The sequence below is a fragment of the Typopeltis vanoorti genome, chromosome 13 (genome assembly GCF_054136105.1).
Source record: "Typopeltis vanoorti isolate ZY-2024b chromosome 13, IOZ_Tvanoo_1.0, whole genome shotgun sequence".
Lineage (NCBI taxonomy): Eukaryota > Metazoa > Arthropoda > Arachnida > Uropygi > Thelyphonidae > Typopeltis > Typopeltis vanoorti.
Window position 1 is genome coordinate 32,109,026 of NC_143561.1, and position 20,631 is coordinate 32,129,656.

General features: G+C 35.5%; 1 protein-coding gene across 1 annotated transcript in view; it reads right to left on the minus strand.

The window, feature by feature from the left end:
- Nucleotides 1–20,631, minus strand: part of LOC150100034 (sterol O-acyltransferase 1-like) — a 296,476-nt gene that overhangs the window by 59,736 nt on the left and 216,109 nt on the right. The window contains exon 12 of the mRNA XM_090402947.1: nucleotides 10,360–10,492. Coding sequence (XP_090259073.1) covers nucleotides 10,360–10,492 — 133 coding nt within the window. The remainder of the gene's footprint in view (nucleotides 1–10,359; nucleotides 10,493–20,631) is intronic.

The following is a 20,631-nucleotide window of genomic DNA, read 5'->3' on the forward strand; positions in this document are numbered from 1 at the left end:
AAAAATTATGAAAGATAGAGATATAAGGCCACAAAGCAATGATATTTCCAGTAGTGTTGTAGGGATGTGAAAGCTGGATTATTAAGAAGAAAGATAGAAAACAAATTGATTTATTTGAATTATAGGTGTGTGGAGGAGATAGCTAAACAGAAGTTAATATACTTAGGTTATATTTTGTGGGGCTGATGAATCACTGGAAAAGGCAGTTATGTTGGAGAAGACTGAGGGAATGAGAAGAAGAAGACCACAAAAAAATTGGATGGACAACATAAAAGAACTTACCAACTTGAACTTACAATTACTAAAAGAAAGGATAAGAGGCTGAGTGGGATGAGAGCCTTTGTTCACAGGATCAGCAAGAGTTGAAAACGAGTGGATGGCACATAATAACAATTGTGTGTTTAATGTATTCATTAGTGAATACATGAAACTAATGTATTCACTAATTAACACACATTGTTGTTATGTGCCATCCAGTCATTTTCGATAAAACGACTAAATATTGGAGTATAGTACAGCAAAAGAAGAAAGCAAGAAAAAGTGAATGTGAAAAGCATAAAAGTGCAAAAAAACTGGGAGAAAAGAGAAAGAAAGTATTGTGTGGAGATTTGATGATAAGAGGTATACCTAATGAGAAAGTGATGAAAGCATGTTTCTCAGGTATGAGATAAAGTATGTCAGTGAAGCTGCAAGTCTGCAGAAGAAAGATGTGAATGAGTGAGTTAAATGTTTTGACACAAAGGATCTGAACGGTGAGAAATATACAGTGAGAGAAGATACAAAAGAGTTGTTGGAAGAAGCAAAAATTAAGAGTAAGAAAGTTGTGAATCTGCTGTCTTGGTATGACAGGATACAATGAAGAAGAGCCATGATTGTCCATAAGTCTATAAGAATAAGTGTAGAAGGAATGGTGTGGAGTGAATTTGATCGATGAAACCTGTATATGAGTCAGCCACCTCTGGGACAAATGAGTGAGTGGAGAAATGACAGTGATGGAACAGCAGCCACCACTGGGATAGATGAGTATGAATGCAGGAGTGACTGTGAAGAGCTGGGTACAGTTTCTCAGGTTTTGAATTTGAATGGAGGTACTCTGACCATGATTCTTTTAACACCAGAAGGTCTGATATTAATGATAAATCTCCATTGGCATAATGTTATTCTTAAGGAAATTCACTGGAATAAATTGTTCCTGCAGTCTTTATGTGTTTACTACGAGAGAGAGAGAGAGAGAGAGAATTGAATGTGCTTCAATATAAACCAGTTGAAAAAAGGAGACCAGGCAATTATTTAAAGAGACTGGCTGAGTTCCTGAAATAAATTGCTGATGACAGGTTATGCCATTAAGGAAAGTGATATTAAACCATATATCAAAATTGGAAATTATGCACATTTCTTTATTCTATGAACATCATCAAGTTCCTGACATATACTCTCGGTGAACTGGGGTATATGAAAGGGGTAGGGAGCTGGAAAGTTCTGATAAACACCTAGAATAAAAATGATATTAAAGCAACCTGCAGATATAACCACAAGAAAGAACATATCTTAAAATCCTTTATTATTATCTGAGACCTCCAGGGGTCAAGAACTCTTCAAGGGAGGCTATAAATCACCCAAACCAGCACCATTCCTTAAATTCTTTCACACTAGATGCACTCAATACTTCTAAGGGCAAATTATTTTGCTCATTCACTGCTCCCTGGGAGAAAAACCTAGCTCTTACCCCTTTCTTGACGGTGAACAAACTTAACTTCCATGGATGTCCATGAGTTCTCTCCCCGCCCTGCATATATAACGAAAAATTTCATCAGTTGATATCCTATAACACCTATTCAAAAGTTTAGACCTCTATCATATTACCCCCTCTTTCTCCTGTTAACCAGAGTCTGCAATCTGTCCTCAAAATCTAAATCCCATAATCTGGATATCATCTTTGTAACTCTTCTTGGCACCCTTTCCACAGCTTCTTTATCCCAGGAGATTGGAACCCAGGAGACCAAATCTGTGGAAATAATCCAGGTGTGGTCTTATCAAAGCCTTATAAAGAAGCAAAATGACTTCCTTATCCTTACATGTCAAGGTTCACTTCAACATTGCGATTATCCTCAGAGATGTATTTGCAACTTTCGCTATATGAGACTTTGAACTTTAAATTTCTATCCACCAGTATGCCAAGATCCTTTGCCTCTTCAGTTTCTAGTAGCATAACGCAGCTAATATAATATGCTGCTGGAACTCTAATCACGCCAAAGTTTACACTTACTAACATTAAACTGACAGCCATTTTCATTTCCCCAAATTTCCAGTCTATTCAAATCATTTTGTAATTGCTAAATATCAGCAACATTCCCTGATTGCTCTGCCTATTTTCACATCAGTTGCACATCTGATGTTTAATGTATAGACTAAACAATAATGGCTCAAGGACTGAGGTACACCACTGGTCGCCTTAAATCTGGCAGATTCACATCCACTGTATACCACTTTTTGATATCTGTCAACCATCCCCTAATTTTGAAGTCAAAAGTTTATATCCAATCTTTTCTCTTCTCGAGTTATGCAACAGCCTTTTGTGTGATATCCTATCAAATGATTCAGAAAAAAATCCAACATTATCATAGTGTATCCATTGCCTTTATCCAACTCAGCCATAACATTGTTATAAAAAATGAGCAAATTGCTAAAACATGACCTTCTTTTAATAAATCCATGCTGTTCCTTGCAGAGTATAGCATATTTGTCTACCCATTTCTGTATGAGAGTTCTTACCAACTTCTCTAAAATCTTCACTACCACACCAGAGATACTGATAGGTCAGTAGTTAGACACATCAGTTTTTGCACCGCCCCTGTACAATGAAACTCATACATTTCTGAGCTGAGACTCAAGTTATACAAACATGTGAAAGGCATAGCCAATTCGACTGAATATTCCTTTAGCAAACGGGCTAATATTCAATCTGTCCCTATAGACAAATTCTTATCTAGGTTATACAACAGCTCTTCAACCTCATTTTCATGAACCTCTAACGCTTCATCCAATGTAGCAGTAGCAATGTGCACCAGTTGAAATGGTTGATATATCTTAGTAAAGTGAGCACTCATTAACTGAGCAATCTAATTTGCTTCTGACACTCGAGTACCATCTGCATTCAATAAAGTTATTCTTCCACATTCATTCTTTCTTTTGCTTGCGGCATAATGATAAAATTCTTTTGGATTACCTTTAGCTTGCCAGGCCAATTTCTTTTCTTACGCCGATTTAACTTTCATCACAATACTCATTACTTTCCTGGCCTGAGCTTTATATATTTCATAACTCCTCTCACTCTTATTCTCATGGTATTCATTCCACATCATCTTCTTCTTGTGGATCTCTTGCTTAATAAGGTTATACATCCATTTCACTCCTAACCTATTTATTCTTCAAACACTAGGGATGCATTCAAATACCTCATACTTTAAGCACTTTTTCAAAGATTCCCATGCACTGCTGACATTTTTCCCATTCAGTAACTGATACCATGGGATCAAATATAGTACTCTCCTAAGTTGATCACAATTTCCAGCTTTGTAGTTCAGCATTTAACCTGTTTTAATTGGAGCATTGATACAATCAGATACTTCCCAAGAAAGTACAGCATGATCACTGTCACCAATTGGTGTTAAAATAGCCATATTCTTGACAGAGGACCCTCCCCCCTCTGATGCTATGAGCAAATCCAACATTCTTTGACCTCGAGTTCCTTCTTTCACATGCTGCTTGAGAAAGGTGTCTTGCAACAATTCAATAAACTCTTTTTCTTTTTTATCATGAGATTTCTCTTCTACCCAATCAATGTTTGAAAAATTAAAGTCATCCATAATGATCATTTGTATGGTACCTATAAGGCTAAATTAGCAATGCATTTCTTCATCCCCTGCAAATGAGCAAGCAGGTCTAGCAACACCCCATTCTGCTAACCTCCACTTCAGATAGACTCAAACTCATTGCTACATGGGACATTGTTACAGTTACATCATTGTTTTCTTGTGTTTCTACCCTAACTGGACTTAAGTCATCTGATATCATTAGTAGCACTCCACCTTTCCTATCGCTTCTGTCATTCATAAAAATAGTATACCCATTACACTTGATCCCACTTACCATATCTGATTCTGATAGCCAGGTTTCACTAATGCCAACAATATTAGGCCACATCATATTCAATAAAGCAGCGAGCTCAACCCATTTGTATATAGACATAATAAATTACCACCTAGCCTATTCTTATAATTAGATGTGCAATGTATATGGTCTTGTTCTAGAATTTTCTCTTTTCCCTCCCCAGACATACTTAAAATATCTGAACTAAAGCATATTTTTCCACCCCTTCACAACATACATAACCATGCTTGAAGACATTCATAATCTTTATCATGTTTGCATAATATAGCTGAACTTTCACACACATTTTCCCCATTCCTACCTTGATGTTAGTTTCCCTGACTCTCTGCATTAAGTCTCATACCAGGAAGTAATTTCTCCAGGCTTCTGATGCCAAATGAATTCAAGTGCAGCCTTCTTATATAAGTCTTTTCTGCCATCAAACACACTCTACACATCTAAACACTCACATCCATTCTACTTCTACACAGCCTGCATGTGAAATCATTTGCTATCATCACCCCCCTCCTTAACTCAGTACTGTCATATCTGGGTAGCAATCCTAAAATTTTTACTCTATCACATTTCTTTCTCGCTTCTTCCAACAGATGTTTTATATCTTCTCTCATACTATATTTGTCACTACTTAAATTATTAGTACCTACCAGAACTACCATCTCTTTTACTTTTCTTTTTTGGTTTTCAATTACATTTGTCATAGTTTGAATTTTCGCTCGTGTGAAAGTAGAAGTGGTGACTCCCTCGGCAAGTGCAAATCTTAAAATTGAGTCACCATACCATATCACCTCTTTTTTCTTAGATTTTAACTGACTTACCTTGCTGTTATTAATATTTTGATTACCAAGTTCAGTAATTTCTTGTTCTGATCCTTTTTCTTATCCTGTCAAAGTTTAGTCAAACGTTTTTCCACCTTTTCCAATTCCCTGGTCAATTTTCTAATAATTTCTTTTAATTGAGATATTTCTAATGTCAACTTATCCTCAGATAAATTATCATTATCACTGCAGCAGTACTTTCGTTCATCAGGATAAATGCCCTCCTCAGTAGCAACAACTTGAGCTTTAGACACTGCCTTATTATGACAAGTTTCTGGTGCCATTTTTAATAGTGAAAACTAATAATATGTCATAAATTCTTCAATTATGTCATAAAATGCTGTAGTACAATAATTACATTAATTAAAAACTACAATAATATACTAAAAATACACCATTAAATCTAAGAATTAAAAAAATCAACACAAATCCTTCAGTCCTCTAACGGCATGTATTTTCACCTGATAGTCTGGACACCAATTTCTTTAATACCCATGACTTTAATCTCCATGTTTCATCGATTAATTTCTTTTTCTTTTACGATATATAAGAAGACATTAAATTAATTACTTTTTGTACTAAATGTTTATCAGAACTTTCCATCCCCCCATCTCATACAGGATAATTATGATAGTATTACATGAAAAAGTTACACCATTACTAACTTCCGATCAACAATTTTCCTCCAAATTAATCTGTTATCTGTCAAGATCCCAACATTATCAGATTTCTGTCTTCTAAGGCACTTTTTATTGTATCAATCCATCTACATCTTGGTCTTTCTCTGTTTTTTTCTACCTGGCAAAGAACACTTGTTTTGTTAATCTTTCCTCTCCCATTCTGTTTAAGTGACCATACTACTTCAGATTAGCTCTATTAACACATTTCTGACTAACAATGGCAAGTTCTTTCCCAATATCCTCATTTTTAATGTGATACTGCCATTGATGCAATCTGTTCACGCCACTAATTTTTCTCAGAGCTCTCATATCTGTGGTCTTCAGTCTTTAAGTGTTGTATTTCTAATCCAGCTGTCAGATCCATAAGCTAAAATTGGTTGGAATTGTTTTGACTTTGAATTGAATTAGTGTTTTGACTATTTTTTTCTCATTCCATATAAATTTATTCAGCTCACTTCCTACCATAGCAGCTTTACTAATTCTGTTGTCTACTTCCATACTTAATTTACCATCTTCATTAAAAATTGTGCCTAAATAGCTGAAATGTTTTACTTGTTCTATAGATTCACCATTCAGGATACACCGGATACACTTCATATTTACAATGTTTCTGCCTATTTTCATTGTCTTTGTCTTTTTATTGCTGATTTGCATACCAAATTTATTACAACAGTTATTCAATTAAGTCAGTGAATCTTGTAGACTTGTACTGGATTTATTCAAGAAGTATAACAGCAGAGCTAAGATTAACATCACCAATTTTAATATCAGATTTAAGACCACTTTACTTCATAGTGTGATTCATATAGATAATGAGTAACAAGGAGATAATGTGCACCATTGTGCACACAATGGTGCACATTATTTACCTCAAACTATCTTCCTGTACCTCCTTTCTTACATCTGCCTTTCCAAATTTCAGGTTTTTGGTAACTTTTTCCATTCAAGTATGGATATGTATTTCTGACTGCATTCTTGTTGGGAGTTTTCTACCATCATGTTGACACTGCTGATTTCATTTAGCATCTTTCAAAATAATTACTCCCGACATCTAGAATATATTTATTTTCAGTTTTCACGTCAGCTTTATCATCTCTGATTCCTTTAACAGCACTCTTTCCTCCATTTCTAAACTTTTTTAATAGCTTCCAGAATGTTTTTGTCACCTTCTTGATATTTATTTTCCATGTTCTTATCAAATTCTTCCCAGACTTTTGTTTAGCTAGTTTTACACAGTGCTTTGGTTTCTTACATTTTTCTCTGTATTCTCTAAGAGCACAAGCTGACTTACTTGTCAGGACCTTTCAATATGCTTTCTTCTTTTCCTTCAGTGCCTCTTTAACTTCCTGAGTCCACCATGGAGCTCTGAGTTTTCTATCCTTTCAGACAATCACACCACATGCCTCTCTGGCTGAATCAATCAATGTTTTCTTCAGGATTTACCACCGACTCTCCAAGGTTTGGTTTCTTGTTTTCAAAATCTTTCAGTTTTTCTTCTGTGATCTTTGTATATTTCAGTCTACAGTTCACTCCTGAAAGCTGCACAATCTTCATTAGTTTTAAAACTTCCTTACACACTCCTCTTTTCAATATGAAATTCAATTTTATCCTGCTCAAAACTAAATAGTGATCACTTCCATTTCAAAACCCTTTGTATACTCTTGTGTCCTGAATCAATGGGAAAACATCACTATCAACTATAAATAGTCAATGAAACTTTTCTTATTTAAATTAAGGGGATATTAAATCCCACATTTAAAACCAAATAAGAAACTCAAAGATTGGAATCAGAGAGTTTCATGCTGAATATAGTATACTAAACTATAAAAGTATCGGCGACTACTAGTGTGAGCTAACGCACATAGTCCAAGTACGTAGCACAAACTCGGGCAACTCGTAGCAAAGGTGGTAAAGTTCTGATCGCTATTCTTGGTCATTTCCTAGGAAATGTATGCTGTTATTACACTATGGTGGGAGGTCGCTACCCAGACCAGTTTCAGTTGAGTTGGGATGTGTTCTGAGATTTGTTTCAGTAGATGCCTTTTCACTATGCTCCAGGTGACACTAGCCAGCATGAAATTCTGTCATGAAATAAAATAATTTGACACTGTGGTTTAAGCCAATAAGAATACAATTTGGTCAGCTAAATCCCAAATTGCCAGCCCATTCCTAATTCATTCAGTATCCAGGTAAATACCTAATAGGGTGCACAATGAGAAGGTGAGGATTGGACATTAGGGCCAAAGCCTCAGTCGGTTCTCTGCATTCCTGAAAAGGCTATCTGGAGGTCTCCTCCTAGTTATACAGCTTTCACCCTTAAGCATCCCTATGAACATTATTCTCTTAAATCTTTTTAAACATTTAAGAGTACTTAAATATTCTATGAACATTATTCTCTCAAATGTTTTCGACATGTTTGAATTGCATTAAATAGTTGCCATAAACGTTTGGTATGAAAATTAGCAATAAAAAGGTGAAATCTTTGAATATTTGGATAAAAGCAGAATGAAATTGCATTCTAAATGATAAACTTGTAGAACAAGAAAATATTTCAGATATTTGTCTGTAAATGTTTTTACATATAACAAATTAAATACAGAAACATGACAATCTAAATTACTGTTTATACTTGAATATACACACACATAGTATTGTCAATATAAATTAAATATAAGAATATAACAAAAGAAGTAAGGCTAAGTATGGTGTGAAGCCAGGATTGAAATTGAAGGGAACAAGAAAAGTCAAGCAAAATATTGAACCAGAAAAGCAAAGTTCAAATCAATTTTAACACATGTTTGATTAGTCATTTGCTTACATCTCTGATGTGAACAGATGAGGGAAGTAAAAAGGGAAGAAAAGAGAAGAAAAAGTCAGCCATAAATTGTTCCATTGACTCACCTTAGCTCTCTCAAAAATAATGAAGATCATCAATAGCCAAATTTCTTTCTCACCTTTATCCAAGTGTAAGCAAACAAAGTTCACTTTGTTTGCTTACACTTGGAAAAAGGATGAAACCCAGAATATAATTTTTTGGCATCGTTAATTTATAGTATACCCAAGTGAAAAAATTTTCAACATCTGTCAATAGTCCAACTTAATGTTTACTGATCTAACTCCTTGCCCTCCTTTTATTCCATCTTTGGAACAACCTTCATCATAGTGCTTTTCCTAAAAATTGAACCTCCAGATGTTCAAGAAACATATAACAAAGAGTTCCTTCTTTTTAATTAACCACTTGACTATATATGGCACTGATGTGCTATAGGTTTTGCAGCTTTTCATGTGTTGGGATACTATTAAAACAACCTGGACATTATTAGTACTTGAGGTGTAATGAGATCAAGTCTAAGGTCAGAATGGGAGATCAAAGATTAGCAAAGCAGCTGTTTTCAACAAAAACAGTCAGGGAAAGGATCCATATGAAGACCAAGATCCAGATGGAGTGAAACAGTTAGTAGCCTAGAATATCAATGTCAGAGCTCACTAAACTGAAGATGTTACTAGAAATAGACTGATTTGGAAGGAAAGTACTGATAATTGTGCTTAACTGCACTGTTCTATTAGAATCTGGCACATCTCTTGAGGGTACACATTAAGAAATTGTGACAGTGATGAGAAAAAGCTGGACATTCAAGTTACTTCTTTCAAAGATTAATTCCTTGTTGAGTTTTTTTTTTTTTTTTTTTTAAAGGAAAGATTCCTTTCAACTAACAGTTGATATCAATTATCAGGTAATTGTACTGAACTCTTATTACTGTAAACTGTTATAATAAACTATTAAAAATTCCCAATGAAAGCTTCATAGGCACAATACTGTATACTATCTCATCTTCCTTTTACCCTCTTTTTACCTTGCAGTGTTGAGGGTTTATTAATCACCAGACCTCAAACCATTCACAGGATAAGGTGGTTAGCCCTATGCCCCAGTGTATCTTATGTCTGTAGTGTTGAGTTCTCAAGGCCGGTTTGCCTGCTTTGTGGGATGAAAACCCCCAGAATAAACTGGGGATAAAACCCTACTGTCCATGCCCAAGACCGGCTAACTTGGCTATGGCTGAGGAAGATCCTTCAGCTCCTCACGTCACAGACAGGAATCGAACCTAGGACACTCCATCCCCAGGCATATGGTTGCGAAACGCACAGCCACAAGGTTAACTGTGCGGACTACTGTATGCTATTCTAAAGGAAATTTACCATAGCAAACTAATTTTCCACCACACTTACAGTCCCTATGAGTTTACTATAATGATGGTTGACTGCATTTAGCAGATATGACTGATTTTTACACATGAAATGGAAAATGTGTGGCTGGATATCATAAGTTATGCACTTAGTATACCTGAAATTTATAAACAATTCTTCATGATGCAATATTTTAGCAAGTTAAACAATTTTTATAACTGGAAATCAATAAAAGTTATATAGCTAAGATTGATTGCTTTCCCAAACACACCATCTATACAAATTTTGACAATATGACTAAATTGCTCTAATTTGACCATTAGAGGAAAGCCATAATCTCAGAATGAATGAATGTATAAAGTCAATCATATAATGCAAATATAAAAAAAATTAAAATTAATTATTTATTTTATTTATTTTTACATTAAGAAATCTTGAAACTTTCTATTCTAATATGCTCAATTAACTAGTGATTAAGTATTGTGAGTAAATTAAAGCAGTTAACTCACCTCCTAGTCCTCCAAACATGAAGAAGAGAACAGGGTAGAAAAAACGGAAGGCAAAAGCTAAGATGTACTCATGAACAATGGCAGATAACATAAATACTACAAACATTGGTCCAAAACGATTTTTTTGATTGAACTAAAAATAACGACCAAAGTTAACTAATAACAATAAAACATATTTAACATTTTAAAAACAAATTTGATGTGAACTAAAAAATAAGCTAATAAATTATACAGAAATAGTGGATATTAAAGATCCAATATTATTTCAAAGAAACTGTATAACTGTATGTAGAAACTTTGGAAGTTTCAAAATATTGACCAGAGAGTTTATGAGAATACAATCCTTGGCATTGGAGTTGCCTTAGTTTGCACTACTTAAAAGACATGAGCACCGCCCAAGCCTCTGTGTATTCACCTTTTATTAGTGTAGTTTGATAAATGTTTCACTAGCCTGAGAGCCATTTTGGACAGGTTAGTTCTCTTAAGAGACCAGGAAGAGCAGGTTCAAACCAACCAAGTTCCAAAAAATTGGAATGGATCCTTTAAAAGGCCACTATCTAGACTGGTTTGATCTTTATTGAGCTCTCATCAGTGGGAGCCAGATCCAGAGGTGGTGATACTAAGGTGGAAATAATAGAGAAGTCATATTTACCTATAACGAATTACCAAAGGGTGTCACACCCTATTATTAAAATTCTCTGGATTAGAGATAAGTTCATGGAAGTTTTTTCACTTGGCTATGCTACTAATTATATATTTGGTTTTATCCTTTATTCAAGTGTAAGCAAACAAAGTTTGCACCTGAAGTACTTTCATGACTGGGACAACTCATGGTAAAGGTGGTATAAGTTCTCATCGCTTGCCTTAGTATCCCATAATGCAAAGCACATCTCCTTGTGGACATGCATTAAGAGAAGGTAGAGCGTAGCTAGGGGAGGGCGGAGGGAGGTGGTCTGCCTCGGGCGGCACTTTGAATCTTTTTGAATTTTTGCAGTTAATTCTAAAATAGTCTCGAGAACTCAGTTCCAAATATTGTCATACTATTTCGAATTTTCCTCACAATTGTTGTAAGTGTTGCTAGCTGTGAGAGGAGTTTTTCTAAATAAAATTGATTAAGAATTACCTACATCACTATGAAACAGACTTCACCAATGTCATCGATGATTTTGCTAACAGAAAAGAAAGAAAAATAACATTTTAGAATGTTGAAATTAAAGTTTTACTTCAAAAATAAACATAGTGTTTTAATTTATTTCCCTATACATTGTTTTGACTTTTTGTAGTATTTTTCGTGTACTGAGAGGGGCGGCAAACTCAAGGATCGCCCCGGGCAGCAAAAGCTCTAGCTACACCACTGAGGGAAGGATCCCTACCCAGACTGGTTTCGACCTTTATTGAGGTCTCATTAGTGGGAACTAGACCCAGAGGTGGTGATACTAAGGTGAAAGTAACAGAGAAGTCATATTTACCTATAATGAGTTGACAAAGGGTGTCACACCCAATTATTAAAATTCCCTAGATTAGAGATGAGTTAGATAAGAGATAAAGGATAAAAACAAATTAGTAGCATAGCTAAGTGAAAAAACTTCCATAAACTTATCTCTAATCCAGAGAATTTTAATAATAGGGTGTGGTACCCTTTGGCAACTCGTTATAAGTAAATATGATTTTCCATTATTTCCACCTTAGTATCACCATCTCTGGGTTTGGCTCCCACTGATGTGCTTTTGTGCAGAAGTGGTTGCTTTCCCTGAGATGTGACAGGCTCTGCTTGCGGGTAGGTTTTTTGCCTATCTCTGAGTGGGGCCACCGCTGAGATCATGGTCCTGCTTGGTGGTGGGATGAGCCTGTCACTGAGTGGAGCTACCACTGAGTTGGATGCCCTTTGGTCACTCGTAGGGAGTGGTCTGGGGACCACCTAATTTTTAGAGAGGTCTTTACTTAAACAGCAGTGACTCTTCCCTTAAGGCATAGCATTATACATGTCCACAAGGAGATGTTCTTTGCATTATGGGATACTAAAGCAAGTGATGAGAACTTATACCACCTTTACCACGAGTTGCCCCACTCCTGAAAGTACTTCAGCTGCAAACTTTGTTTGCTTACACTTGGATAAAGAATAAAACCAAATATATAATTAGTTGCCAATATCCCAAAAAGAATCACTGTCTCAAGAAGATGACAACTAATCAGTGCCCAGAAGGGTTACTATCTGGACAAACTCCACCAGAAAACTAAGCCAAACTTCAGCCTAACACAACTAGAGGCAAGTGCATCTTTTCAGTAACTAGGCAGAAACAACTCTAACAGGATTGCTTTGGAAGTGAATGGGAGTTCTTGTTCTCTCATGGTTTCTGCCTGATCTCTGAAGAGAACCAACCAGTTCGAAACAGCTCTCAGCCCAGTGAAACCTTTATCAAAATGCACTAATAAAAGGCAAATGTACAGATGCTTGGGAAGTACTTATGTCTTTTAAGTAGTGTAAACTCAGTCAACTCTGATGCAGAGGATTGTATTCTCATAAGCTCTCAGTCAAAATTTCAAAACTTCTGATGTTTCTACAAATATTCAGCTTTGAAATAATGTTGGATCTTTAATTTTCACTATTTCTATATAATTTACATCAATGAAATGAGGCCATTATGGCTCTTTCTTTGATAACTCATAAATTATTAAATAAAATAAAATATGTCAAAAAGTTATGCCAATAAAATAAAATAATTAGAATTGCTTATCTGGCTCTTTGATAAGAGATGCAGAATATTTTTACAGGCTATATAAAAATATTTTTCTGAATAAGTCTTTCAATATACAATGGAACAGTTCTATTCAAGTTTCTGGAATGAATTGTATTGCCTGAATTCTGGTATACGAGAGTTGTTTGAAAAGTTTGGTAAACAAATAAGTTAAACACATTTTTTTGAAAAAAATCACCTTTATTTCTCAACATAGTCTGCATTGAGGTCTACATATTTGGTCCAGAAAGTTTCCATTTTTTTCATCCCATCTAAAAAGTAGGATCTGTCAAATTATGCAAAATAGTCATTGACAGCCTTGATGACATCCTTGTTCGAAGAAAATTTTTTCCCACTGAGCCAAATTTTTAAGTTTGGGAACAAGAAGTCACACAGCCAAGTTTGGAGAACAAGGTGGATGTGGAACCAATTCAAACTTCAATTCGTGCAATTTTGCCATTGTGACAGCCGATGAGTGAGATGGTGCATTGTCTTGATGAAAGAGCACTTTTTTGTGCACCAATCTATGCCATATTTTCTTCGGTTCTTCTTTTAAACTGTCCAACAACAATGCATAACTGACTCCTGTTATTTTCTTACCACTTCCAAATATTCTATCATGATAATTCCTTGGGAATCCCAAAAAACAGTGGCCATCACTGACAAAACGGTCTTCATTTTTTTTTTTGGTGCTCTTTCCGGACACTCTCCACTGTTTTGACTGCTGCTTGGACTTAGTTGTGTGTAGTGGTGGATCCAAGTTTCATCTGCAGTCACAAATCGAAGCAAAAAATCCTGTGAATTGCTATTAAACATTGCCAAATACTGCATTTAAATGTCTCTTTGCATGCATTTTTGATCGACAGTCAACAATTGCAGCACCCATCATGCACACAGTTTTTTCATGTGCAATTTTTTGTGCAGGATATTATACACCCATTTAGTTGAGATGCCTACAATCTCAGCAATCTCATGCACTTTTACTCGGCAGTCTTCCATAACGATAACATGGATTTTGTCAATCATTTCCTTCATAGTGACCTCAGTTGGGCGTCTGGAGCGTGCTTCATCTTCAATGGACTCACAACTACATTTAAACTCATTTATCCAAAAATAAATAGTCTTAAATGCTGGTGCAGAGACCCCACAAACTGCATCTAACTCAGCTTTGATTTGCATAGCCATCCACTTCTTCAAATAAAAGTGTTTTATCACTGCACAAAACTTGTTTTTCTAAATTTTTATGAACAATGCAAACATGGTTATTTTAAATATTTGCCAAACAAGAACTACACATCGCACGTGGCTAAAATTTTGCCAGGGGTCATGAAAAAGATGATATGTGCCGACACTGGTATGAACGAGAGAATTGTGTTGCTGTCTATTGAAAATTTTACCAAACTTTTCAAACAACCCTTGTAGTAATTAGTCATTTCCTTTTCAAAAACCTGACTGCTTTTGGAAAGCAAATGTTATTAAATGTTCAAGCCAAATAATTGTTATCACTAACAAAAACAGCTTTATCATCATCAGTATCTGACATATCCCTTCCTGAAATGCAGAGGATATGATAAATGTATTACATAAATTAGCTGGCATTATTACTAACTTCTCATCAACAATTTTCTTCCAAATTAATCTGCTATTTCTGACATATCCAATAATTTTGGTCATCTAAAGCACTACTAACTGCAACAACTAACTTAACCCTTGATCCTCTGGATCTTTCTCATTCTCTTTAAGTGACCACATAATCTTAGGTTAGCTCTGTCCACATATTCCTGAATGTTAATTATGTTAAATTCCTTTGTATGTCTTCATTTTGTAACATGACTTCCAAAGTGAATGATATTGACATGTGTACGTTGTTTATTATTATTATTATTTATTATTATTCAAGCCTCCATGGAGTCAAAAGACTCATCATAGAAGGTCCTTCCTAAGAAACACAAAGTCTATCAAGACTCATCGAGGGGAGGTCTCCCCCCCCCCAAGAAACACAAAGTCCATCATACCACTCCTTAAACCCATTGACCGTTCTCGCTCTCACCACTCCATCAGGCAATGCATTCCATGGTTCAACCACCCTCCATGCAAAGAAACCACTCCTCACCCTCTTGCTCACAGTTTCCTTTCGTAACTTTCAGGGATGGCCTCATCATCACTCCTTCCCGCTGTTCAACCAAGCGAAAGAACTCCCCAGTGTCAACCCTGTAACCACCTTTCAACAGTTTAAAAGTCTCAATCATATCACCTCTCCTTCTTCTATCCACCAAACTCTGCAGTCCACATTCCCTCAGAAGATCCTCATAAATATCGTTGTACAATCCTGAAACCATCTTTGTTATCTGCCTTTGTACCCTTTCCACAGCTAATTTATCCCCTTCAAATCCTGGGGACCAAATCTCAGAACAATAGTCCAAGTGTGGCCTGATTAGAGACTTATACAACGGAATGATAACTCTTTTATCTCTGCAGGTCAGTGTCCTTCTCATTGTTGCAGCAATCCTCTGTGTTATCTTTATCACCTTTGCAATATGTCCCCTAAATTTCAGGTTTCTATCAATCATCAGCCCCAGATCTCTCGTCTTCCCTACTCTACTTTCTCCAGTATAACTCCTCCCATAGAGTATGCAGCATTCCATCGATGTTTCCCAAACTTCAAGACCTTACATTTTGCTGCATTAAACTGAAACCCCATTCATTTGCCTATCTATTCAGCTTATTCAAATCCTCTTGCAGGGCTACCACATCTGCACTATTACTAATAATCCTTCCCAGCTTCGCATAATCTGCAAACAACTGAATATCCCCTTGCAATCCACTGACAATGTCACTGATATAAAAGTTAATGTTGTATTTATGTTGTCTGTTCAAATACTGGTCTTTTAGCAGATACAGTGCTGATATTTTCCATGATAGAACAGAGTTGTGTTCTTTCTTTATACATTCTAGTAACCCACATATTGACAGATGCTATTAAAATAACATATCTGCCATCATATAACAAATTAATCTTTAAGAAGTCACTGCATAAACTTACTTTTCTTAAATCTTCAATACTAGAAAAAAATATTTAAATTTTTCTGTGTACCATTCAGGATAGTCCTAAAGTTAGCCAAATGGTCAGGGTTCACCTAATTAACAGCTTACCAAATGCCAAAGCCAGTGAGGTCCATGTTCAGACTACAATAGTCCTCCTTTTTGTCAGTGCTCAGCAGTGATGAAGATCATGAAAGAATCAGAAAAATCTTGCTAAGATTTTAAATGCAACATGAATAATTCTATGCTTAAAGGAAATGCATCAGTAATCCTCGACATAACAGATTATAAGACAAACCAAATTTGGATCCCCATTTAAACCTATTAACTACACTTAACAATATGTCCATGTTGATGGTACAATTAAAAATAGGTTTGAGTCCAGGTATCCAGCAATCACTAGGATATGTGGTTTGCCCAAAATTCATAAAATTGAGACATTGTACTGTCCCCTTCATGGAAAGCATTAATCTTTAAATTAATCTTTAAGAAGTCACTGCATAAACTTACTTTTCTTAAATCTTCAATACTAGAAAAAAATATTTAAATTTTTCTGTGTACCATTCAGGATAGTCCTAAAGTTAGCCAAATGGTCAGGGTTCACCTAATTAACAGCTTACCAAATGCCAAAGCCAGTGAGGTCCATGTTCAGACTACAATAGTCCTCCTTTTTGTCAGTGCTCAGCAGTGATGAAGATCATGAAAGAATCAGAAAAATCTTGCTAAGATTTTAAATGCAACATGAATAATTCTATGCTTAAAGGAAATGCATCAGTAATCCTCGACATAACAGATTATAAGACAAACCAAATTTGGATCCCCATTTAAACCTATTAACTACACTTAACAATATGTCCATGTTGATGGTACAATTAAAAATAGGTTTGAGTCCAGGTATCCAGCAATCACCAGGATATGTGGTTTGCCCAAAATTCATAAAATTGAGACATTGTACTGTCCCCTTCATGGAAAGCATTAGAAGTCCGACTTATACTAAATCCAGCCTGGTTGGCTGAGTGGTTAGTGTATCCACTCTCCAGTCAAAAGGCTGCAGGTTCGAATCCCACCGTGGACATGGATGTTTGTCATTGTCTGTGAAAATACTAGGTGGTAGGCAGTAGATGGCATTGGTGTAGATCAGGTGGTTCTTAACCTTTTCAAAGTCATGGAACACTTTTGATTATAAGAAAAATTTGGGGAACACCAAAATTATTAGGGTCATAAAAGTAACAATAAACATATACATGGACTTGCCTTTTATAAAAATGGAACTTATTTTAATGCAATACTTGAACATGTCAGCTTTTGCAGGTTTCAGCAATATCAGGTCTAATATGTGACATAGCTACCCTCATCTCTTTGTCTATATTAGTAAGTAAGCCTTTCACGTGTTTAAGTGTTTATATGGGTTAATAAAGAAACCTAGCTCGCACAAATATGATGGTGGGTATTGGGCTCAGAAAAAATCCAAAATTCCTCACTAGTTATTTCAGGGAATTTCATTTTTAGAGTACGATCATTTGACAAGGTAACTAGTTGTTCTTCTTTTTGTAACGAAAATTCACAACTCGATGTATTAACTGTGTCAAATGGATTTCGTATCCAGTCATAATTCTGTGTATTTAAGGAAGGAAAGTAACTTGAAATCTTTCCTTCCAATATTGTTAATTGTCCTGTTATAACGGAAATAATTCCCTCGACATTTTTATTCAGGGTAGCCAATTACACTCAGAACTGCGTTGTGTGACATCTTTCACCGGTGGAACACTTGTAACCAGTTCGCAGAACACAAGTGTTCCAGGGAACACCAGTTAAGAACCACTGGTGTAGATGATGCAGTTCACTGTAGTTAGTGGATTAAGTGGTGGAGATGGAGAGTTGTCGAGTAAGTGCCCTCCCTTGATGAGTTTTTGGACTCATTGGAAGTGTCACGTAATAATAATAACAACTAAAATCATTTGTGGTTTTGGCTAATTGTCTTTCATTAAGAAGTCATGCAACCTAATTGGTAAATACAAAGATACAGTTTTAAGACATCGCTTTGCTAACAAGCATAATGTTAATATCTCAAACTTTAAGATCGTCTATGACAAGTGCCCTAAATACTGATCTTCACACCATTCTTCATTGGAGCAGACAATCTAGTCACCTTCAATGCTTCCAAAACACAGTTTTGCCTGTTTTCTAACAAAAAAGACATTACTTCTTCACTTCCCTTTGATAATGCTGACTCTCACTCCTATCATTTCTCGACATAATCACATCACTTCTATAGCTTCAGCTTCAAAAATCTTGCATCCTTTTTTCATTTAAGATGTTACTCCTCTTATATCCAGTTACTTAATCTGCAAAAAATCTCAAATCTGCCCACCCTTGGAATAATGCTCTCATGTTTGGGTTGGTGCACCTAAGATCTTTCTAAAAATTCTCGATGCAGTTCAGAAGAGAGTGGTTTGATTAATGACTTCTCTCTCTCTCTGGTTTGATTAATGACTTCTCTCTCTCTCTCTCTCTCTCTCACAGATTCTTCAGCCACTGTTTCACAGATGGTCAGTTTCTACAAATATTTCCATGGGTACTGTTTAGCAACACTGGCAGCCATTATGCTTCCATCCCATTTATGCTAAACCTACAGGAACATAACATAGCATAAATAACAGTTGTCCAATATCTTTTTTGTTTTTATACATGAACTGTTGATTCACCTAATCTGTTACTCCTAGTCATTTTTTATTCCATTTACTTCAGTTCTGTGGAACAGCCTTTCCCTATGAAGTATTCTAGAAGGACTACAACCCCGAGTTTTTTAAGAATAATATCAATGATTACATTGCTCTTGACCCTGGCCATATACAGGTAACCCTTGTATAACACGGACATTAGGTTCCACAGAAATGCCGCATTATATAAATCGCATTATGCGAGACTCAGATCACATAGAAAAAGTAGGGTTATGTACCAAAATCTTTTTTTTTTAATTATATAAACAACAATGACATATCCAACAATATATTTTTATTTAATTCAGGTAATTCATATAAGTTAAGAAAACATATAAACTATGAAACAAAATACATAGTATAAACTTATAAAATTATAAATTGTATGTAAACTTCATTGCACATAATGCATATATGTTTTAGGCAAAATAAAATAAGGTGCATATTTTCATCATCATCATCACTGGCTTCAAAACGAACATTTTGTAGATGTTCTTTATTTACGAGTGGCTGGACATCATCATCACTTGAAATCTCCTGGACATCACTTGTATATTTCTCATTGCATACTTGGGCTAGTTTAGTTATCAAGAAGCCAGTAATAATACCTTGCTTATCACTATGCTGCAATTTTTTATTAACTTCATAATATGGAGCTAAACAATTATCCAATTGTCTCATGAATTTTCCAGAGCACTCCACTGAGGGATCATTATCCATAAAATAACTTTCTAATTTTCTTGCCAAGTCCAATACTTCTGCTAATTTCTTTAAATTGAATTCTTGAAGGGATTCATCACAATCAGAATCTTTAGCAGAACTTTCCCTGCCATTTGGTTCGATGCCATCTATTAATTGTACCAGTTCCTTCTCATTTAAATCAAAAGCACTCTAAGTGGTCATTACTATAGGAATAATTTTTTTACATAAAAATAGCATTACATATTGTATTTAACTCACCAGAAAATAAAGTGCTCAGCTTGAGATTAACACACTTATGATTTTGAATGTGCTTTCCTGGCAGAAAATGAAGACAACAAAGGATATTTCCCCTAATATAAATTCACTACTTATAACTACATGCGTGATATGGGCAGATGCAAATTTAATGAAGAAAAAATTTGATTTTTGAGTCGCGGGTGAAAAAAATATATGAAAAGATAAAGGGTTACTACAATTTGTAGACTGTGGTTTTTCAAAACCGCATTGTATAAATGCCACATTGAAGTAATGAGACAACAATTATTATATTAAAACAAAGAACTATATTTTCAATTATCAATTACACAGATTAAATAATATCCCTCCAATTCCATACCACGTTTACATCTGTCATACAGGTGTTTGAAGGCACAGTGGAAATCCTGAACAGGAACCTCCTTCATTCTCTGGGTCACACAACATTGGATGTCCTCAATGTCACTGAAGTGCTCCCCTTTCAAGGCACACTTCATCTTTGAGAAGAGGAAAAAGTCTGCAGGAGCCAAATCTGGTGAATAGGGAGGATGTTCAATCACACAGATTGATTGATTTTAAAGCCAGAAAGTGCTTCATAGGCAGCGCAGTGTGTGCAGGCTTGTTATCATGTAACAGAAACCAATTGTAATAATAATAATAAGCTAATGCCTTTTTTCTGTTATAGGAAGTAGGCGAGGCCTTTAAACCCTATCTAGATTTTTGGAGACTGAGTGGGCAGTTCAATCACCACTGGTAGCTAATCAGAGATAGCTGGCCCACATCTATCACTAATTATAGGCACACCAATGAAGAGACAA